The sequence below is a fragment of the Raphanus sativus genome, unplaced genomic scaffold (genome assembly GCF_000801105.2).
Source record: "Raphanus sativus cultivar WK10039 unplaced genomic scaffold, ASM80110v3 Scaffold2035, whole genome shotgun sequence".
Taxonomy (NCBI): domain Eukaryota; kingdom Viridiplantae; phylum Streptophyta; class Magnoliopsida; order Brassicales; family Brassicaceae; genus Raphanus; species Raphanus sativus.
The window spans coordinates 1-7307 of record NW_026617344.1 but is presented as its reverse complement, the minus strand read 5'-3'; the positions used below and the strand labels follow the sequence as shown (position 1 = coordinate 7307).

The window sequence follows — 7307 nt, the reverse complement described above, 5'->3', positions numbered from 1 at the left end:
TGCAACTAACTCTATCCTGTATGGTTTTCTCTCCCTTCCTTCCTTCTTGCAGCTGTTGTCTTTCTCCAATGCGTTCCCAATAGTTCTCTGTGACATCTCCATTTTCACCAAGCTTGTAGCCAGCTCCCATTCTGTAACGATGGGGTTGCACATTCCTAAACAATCGTATCTTCTCCTTCTCTATGCCTATGTATTCTTTGAATGCCTATGCTTAGAATCGAGTTCTGTATTTTACTTCCAATGTAATTAATTAGGTTTTGGGAAATAGTAGAAACTAGATTGAGAACCGCGCATGAATATAATCAATGTATGATTGATAACATGTACATTATAATGTGCAATAATAAGTACATTCTGCAATTTCTTTTTTAATATATGAAGGGATTCAAGAAACTAACCTAAACTAACCTAAGTCTATTGAAAGGTTAGCATTAGATTTTCTATGTATTTAGAGTCAACTTTTGGACTGATCCAAGCATACTTAGCATAGACTGTGTAGTTTGTGTATATGATTAATCCACGGCTAAAACTTAGTTATGTAGTCATGTCTCTTTAATAAATGAGATATTTGCTTGGCTGATGTGACATAAAAGAAGGTGCAATGTGTCAAGTTCTTATGAGTCACTTAGAACAATTCCATTAGAAATTTTAACATTTAACAAAAAACGAAAAGAAGTATTAATACAAAAACAAATGAGCATTCAAATGACCAGAATTTCACTCAGAGATATCTCAAATGATTATCTCTCAAATGAGATACTTTGAGAAAATTTTGAGTGAGGTTTCAACATTTAAATACTCACTCATTTATCTATTTAAAATATTTCTTTTATTTTTGGTGTGAAATAGTATTTAAAAAACTTTTCAATGAAGTTTCTCTTACTATAGTATAGAAGATCCCCAATCTATTTCCCCACAAAATTATATAGTATAAGATATCTCACAAACTATAATTTCATTCTATATATCTTCCAGATAATAGTTTCAATTTAATGCTTCATGTTTTTAATGTTTGAAATATAAAAATACATAAAGTATGATTGTTGGTTTATTGTTTTTAAATTAAAGTATAAACCATTTCAAATCGATATTAACCGAACTAAGACCATATTAGATTCAATAAATCTAATTTGATCCAATGAATCTAATTTGGGTCATTTTCATTCAGAAGCTTTCTTTTAATCTAATTTATGTTTTAATTATAGTTAACTATCAATTTAAAATTATTTATATTTCAATACTCTTTCCATTTTATTTTAATTAACATTCTACGTTTATGCACACAGATTAAGAAAACATCTGATTTTGTATATTTCAAAAATAAAAACATAATTACTTATACACCTAACCATATTTCAACCAATAAATAAATAAACTGGAGAATTTTATTAATAAATTTTGCATTAAAATTCTAAAAAACGACACTTATTTTTAAATGAAAATATTCCTCTACATACATGTTTTTATATAATGTATATTAATAAAATTGAAAATGCAACATACGTCGATCCATATCAGATCCATATTAACGCTATTAAAAATTAGTGGAATTAATTCAAGATCTAAACATCACGCCATTTTATACTTTTATGTATTTGACTTGAGTAAAAGATTTCAAGTTGGGGAAAAGAATAATGCGTATTTAAGTTGACCAATAGAGATCTCAATAAAAAATTTCATTTCTTTTTTGTTTTTGTTTTTGGTACGTCTATAGAAATCTTAATATATTTTTAAAATTTTGATTTATTCGAGAATTCTAAGTCTAAGAAAATAATCTCGTAACCTTTTTAGTTTTTCAAGTATTTTCATAATCAATGGGTTTCTAGTATTTTTCTATAAAAAATTTCACTTCATGAAAACATATGGATATTTGTATCAACCATTCACTAGCTCATTGCGAAATCCAAGGAAAAAGTCCATCGTTAGAATTGAAAGTCCATCGTTAGAATTGAACTTCATGTTTTGTTAATGATAGAGGTGTCAAAAATAAGTTATAGCTCATGAATTGATTCAGCTAAACTCGATTCTTTATAACTACGATCTCTATTTTAAATTTATTTAATAAATACGTTTAGTGATCATGTTTAAATTAGATCATGAATTAGATGAACGATATTTAGTGATATGAGCTAATAATTGGAGAAAAGTTTACTCTTGGACCGTACTTTCATTTGAAAATTAATCCGAGCTCTTTAATAAGTCTGAAATATCCCAATGTTAATAAAAAAGGTTTTCAAATCAATATCAATATTCCAAATATATAAAACATATGAACATGCATTAGATAAAAAAGAAGTATAGCAATGAAAGATTTGAATATTGTATTCTTGCATACATCATCATTATTGTAAAACTACGCATATGCCTCAGCGGCTCAGCCTCACTGTCCTATATATAGTTTTAGACTTCTAGCTGTTATGACGAATTGAATATAGTGAATCATTACACGATAACGTAACGAATCCAATGCATATATATTTGGTTGCTTGAGTAAGGACTCTTTTGAAGATAGACACATGATACATGCAACATGTTGTGTGGCAACCAAATGCTAGAAGATGGATTATATATGGTCCGATTCTTGGTTCGTTACACTCCTTGGTTAGTGTAATTTTCCATGAACATAAAAACAAATATTCATCAACCTATCAAAACAAGCTTCAAAACCAATGTTCTCATCTTTAAAAAATCAGTTTCAAACGCTTAAATTCAACATAAAACCTTACAGAATTATCTACACATTAATGGAGAAAAAAACTAAATTTCACCAACAATAGTTATTTCCACGCCGAGTTAGATCTAACGGATGAAATTCAAATCCGGGTAGTCGTTGTCTTAACCAATCAGAGCGAAAAAATGAAAGCTCTGTCTCAGGCACATCTTACTATATAAACATGTCCGAAGCAGCTCTCGATCGTTGTCCTCATCAGAGTCTTCCCAAGAAAGTTCTTGAGAGAGAGAAAGATGTCGGCAGAGGAAGAAACCCTCCCAACAAACGTTGAATCAGGAGATGCTGAAGTGGCGAGTGAGAAGCAACCAACAGCGAAAGGTGGTAAGGCAAAGATCACGAAGGAAGTTAAGGCTATGACAAAGGCTCCGAAGAAGAAGACTTCTTCATCTCACCCTACTTACGAAGAGGTTCAAGATTCATTTTTAATTCTTGAACTATATTTTAGAATTCGTAATTTTTTTGACTTTTGTTGTTGAATTGATGCAGATGATTAAAGATGCAATCACGACGTTGAAGGAGAGGACCGGATCTAGCCAATACGCGATTCAGAAGTTCATAGAGGAGAAGGAGAAGTCTCTTCCTCCTACCTTCAGGAAGCTTCTCCTCGTCAATCTCAAGAGGCTCGTCGCTGCTGAGAAGTTGGTTAAGGTCAAAGGATCTTTCAAACTTTCTTCTGCTAAACCGGCGGCGTCTGCGCCGGTTAACAAGGAACCAGAAGCTAAAGCATCTAAGAAACCTGCAGCAGCAAAGCCCAAGGCGAAGGAGAGACCTATTAAAGCATCAAGGACTTCTAGTAGAACATCTCCAGAGAAGAAGGCTGCTGATGCCGAGACAGCTGTTGTTGCGGCTGAGAAGAAGGATCTTCCGGCTAAGAGAGAGTTTATTAATTGGACCTTCCCTTATCTCTAACGTTCGTATTTTCATGCATTTTAAAAACGGTCTAGCTAAAATTTGGTTTTACTTTTTACTTTTGATACAAGTCTCTCTATCACGGTTACATGTTTCAGGCCGTTGGAGATGAACCCTCTGATTGTACTGCGTGTACGCTGTGCTGCTCCTGAAAATGTAATCAGAAACTATTCGTCTAACTATCTTTCTCCCTTTTACTCTGTTCCATCCATTATCACATCTCGCCCTTCGTTGAGAGCTGCAACTAACAGCAATGATGCTGCATCTGTTGTTGATTGGTGAACCTGTTTTAGTTCCATTCCAACCGTTAAGAGTTTACTAAAACTTGATTTCAGCTTGGCCTATGGATCATGAATTCTTGTTGCACCTATAAGAAAATAAAGAACCCTACTAATTCAGCTGTCTTGAATCATGATCATATCAGTATGGCCTCTTGAGCTCAGAGCTCTGTATATCACATCAGATTCTTTGAAAGCTTCTTGTCTCGGCCCATTACCAGCCCAAAAACGTCCATGACAATCTGCTTCGATAACCACAGCATCAGCTCCTGCCCAAAATGGTCTGATCCCAACATACAAGCATGTCCTTGTGTGCAACTAGAGCCATCACTTCTGTACATTCTGAGACATCAACAAATGCAATCCCCATTGCTTTCATTTCTTCTACCAATGCGTTGAACACTCTTGCCACTTTTAGGAATTTTAGTCACCCTCTCAATCCTATGTTCCCCTATATACCAACCAAGAAACAATCATTTGGGAGAAGCCAACAAAGGACAAGACAACCTGTATTGTTTTTAGTGTTGTTTAGGATCAACCTCGTTGCTGCCATGACAATGTGCTTGAGACTCTTTTTGAGGTCAAAATCGGCGCTGAGTATCTGAAACAAAGTCCCATGTAATGTTTTTGGTATATTAGTTATAATGCTAACAAGAAAGGATTATGACAGTTTCTGTTTTCATGCAGAAACCTGACTGATCATGTGATGGGCATGGATCCGTGGTAAGAAAAGTAACTGAGAATATACATCTCTCAGACTCCTCAACGAGCATTATGAGGAGAGAATCAGCATCATGCTCTTCAGAGAAAAAGCTGTATGTAATAAATGTCTTCCTCGCGCCAATCTGATTTACTAATGTACTCATTGGCTAACTTACAGAGATGAGGACAAACAACGTTTCCTTATAATCTATTGATCATAGAGATTTCAAGAGGATAAAATGTATACTGATTTTACCAACGTGGTGAGAGAATCTCTCCAGCTTCTCATGGCCTTTGTGTTTGTGAGAAAATCTGAGACTGAGGGATGTTCTTGGAGTGACTTAGCTTCTTGAAACGGTAATGCAATGCAAGGGGCTAAGCGCAAGGTAATGGATGAGATTAACAAAACCTGTGTGGAAGTTGTGGTGTTCAATCAAAAGACATATGAGATTAAAGATTGGTAAAACTCTAAAACTGGGACCATTGCTTGAGTTTATTTTCTGTTACAAGAAATGTATTTTCTTTCACTGTACTAAAATATCTTTGAACCCTATTACTCCATATGTTTCTAGTGTTTTTAGACCTTTTAATTATGTTTTGTGGTCGCCAGAATCTTATTCTCTATGCATGTATGTTGTGTTTTTTCAAGTTTTAAGAAACTGCATTACTCAAGGGCTATGTAACATAGGAATATATATATAAATTGACTCTTAAGATGATTAGTTGTTTCTCACATTTATTGGATATCTAAGATATTGTAAAGTAAGGGCTTGGCAGAGAATATTGTTCTAAACTTAAGTTTACATAAAAAAAAAAAACTAGAAAAGAAAAGCAGAGTCTAAATGGGATTTCTATATGCTTGGTGTTCATGCATATATGAAGAAGAGTTAGTGCATCAAACCATAACATTTAGACAATTCTTCACCCAGAGATCAGCAACCAGGACCTGACCACACCACTCAACTTTACCCCAAATCTCTCCTCCTTGACGTCTTTCTAGCGAAATATCCGCACACCAAATCTCCCTCTTGGATTTCACACCTCTTCCTCTACGATAATCTTCTTTACTAGTATAAAACAAAGCCAGCTTCCCACCGTAATTCGCAGCGTGAATACACTGCAAATTTTTCATCTTAGAAAACAGCTTTCTCAAACCTTTCACCACTTCCCAACACCTCCGCTTTGGATCATACGTTTTTATTTTTTTAGTAAAATCGTAAACAGAGTAGTAGTATAACATGTCATCAACACATGCGGTAGGCATCTTTACGTAACGCAGCATATCATCCGGTCTCCATATATTTTCCTTTGGGTCGTAAACAAGGGTTTCAATATCATGCCTCATATAAAACTTATCAGCCAACACCAACCACCCACCCACCAAACAACTATCCAAGCTCTTGCGCTCACCATGCAGCTCAATGTCTGGCTTTAAAATCTCAGGCTCCCACATGTGTGTTTTTGTATTGAATAACACTATGAGATTCTGAAAGTCACCCAAGCGGCCCATTACGTAAATTTTATCTTCAATGAGAGCAGCCCTTGTATAAGACATGGCCACAGGCATGCTGGGGAGGGGTTGCACCGTGTGAGATCTACAGTCTATGTTATACGCACTGGTTTTAGCAATCCCACTACCAAACACGTATATCTTCTTCGAGCCCACCACGACAAAGCTTTCGTCGGGTGTCAGAGGGGGAAGCAGAAGGGATACGGACCAAGCTGCGATTACCGTTGGCTTTCGGGCGGATAATATACCAACGGAAAAGATGGTTTTCTCCCTCATAGAGAACAATGTAGAGGCAGTGCTCGGTGCATCCCAACAAAGAACGTCTTGCGTATAGCTCAGGCGACGCAACGAGTGACTGGAACTGCTTGGAAACGAGGGAGAGTGTTGGATACTCCAATCTGGACACACGCGCTAAGATGTCAATGATGAGGTCTTCTGGTAGTGATGGAATCAGAGACGGTTTTTCTGATGATGAGTTCTCCTTCTCCGCCATAGTTTTGGATGCCATGTGTTAGGTCAACAACAAGCACACAGATCAGGTAATGTGTGAAAAACCCTAAGTTCTCCTTTTCTTAGTTTCCAAGAGTTCCGATCTGATTTTGCGACAAGAATGGAGAACTACGATGGTAGCTTGAACTCTAGCTACGACAAAGACAACTCAAGGTGCAACGATGACGACGGCGCGTCCGGCGTCTCTCCCTCTCTATCGCCACCTTTTGCTTTTCTTTTGGGGAAGAGGAATGTATACATGTTTGTAGGGTTTAAAAACATATATAGTTTCGCAAATATTTTTTTATCAATTCTTTTACCGAATAATCCATCAAACTTTTAGTTTTTTTTGGCCTGCATACTCATCTTACAAATAGTTATTAATTTTTAACTATAATCTACTAATAATAAGAATCCTTGAAAAGTTATGAATTTTTATAGAAATTTTATTTTTTGTTTAAAATTGTGTCTTTTCATTATTTGTTTAAATATTTGTGTATTAGTTAGTATTTAAATTGAAAACATGTAATTATTTAAATGAAAAGTTGTGACTATTCATATATGTATCATTTCAAAATAACTACTTTTAAATTGAAAATATATGACTATCTAAATTGAAAAATTGCAACTATTCATATAATTATCATTTTAAAATAACTACATTTAAATTAAAAATTTGTGACTATTC

The 7307-nt window shown here is 35.0% G+C and overlaps 2 protein-coding genes across 2 annotated transcripts; one reads left to right on the top strand and one right to left on the bottom strand.

The window, feature by feature from the left end:
* Nucleotides 1-2835: 2835 nt before the first annotated feature.
* Nucleotides 2836-3837, top strand: LOC108846379 (histone H1.2-like). The gene is made up of 2 exons (XM_018619610.2): nucleotides 2836-3138; nucleotides 3218-3837. Exons 1-2 carry the CDS (start codon nucleotides 2965-2967, stop codon nucleotides 3638-3640), a joined length of 597 nt encoding a protein of 198 aa, XP_018475112.1. The 5' UTR covers nucleotides 2836-2964; the 3' UTR covers nucleotides 3641-3837.
* Nucleotides 3838-5336: 1499 nt separating this feature from the next.
* On the bottom strand, nucleotides 5337-6850 carry LOC130505140 (F-box/kelch-repeat protein At4g38940-like). Its single transcript, XM_056999734.1, has 2 exons — nucleotides 6259-6850; nucleotides 5337-6188 (listed from the first exon to the last, which is right to left on the bottom strand). The coding sequence occupies exons 1-2, from the start codon at nucleotides 6636-6638 to the stop codon at nucleotides 5516-5518; spliced, it is 1053 nt and encodes a 350-aa protein (XP_056855714.1). The 5' UTR covers nucleotides 6639-6850; the 3' UTR covers nucleotides 5337-5515.
* Between the last annotated feature and the right edge of the window lie 457 nt (nucleotides 6851-7307).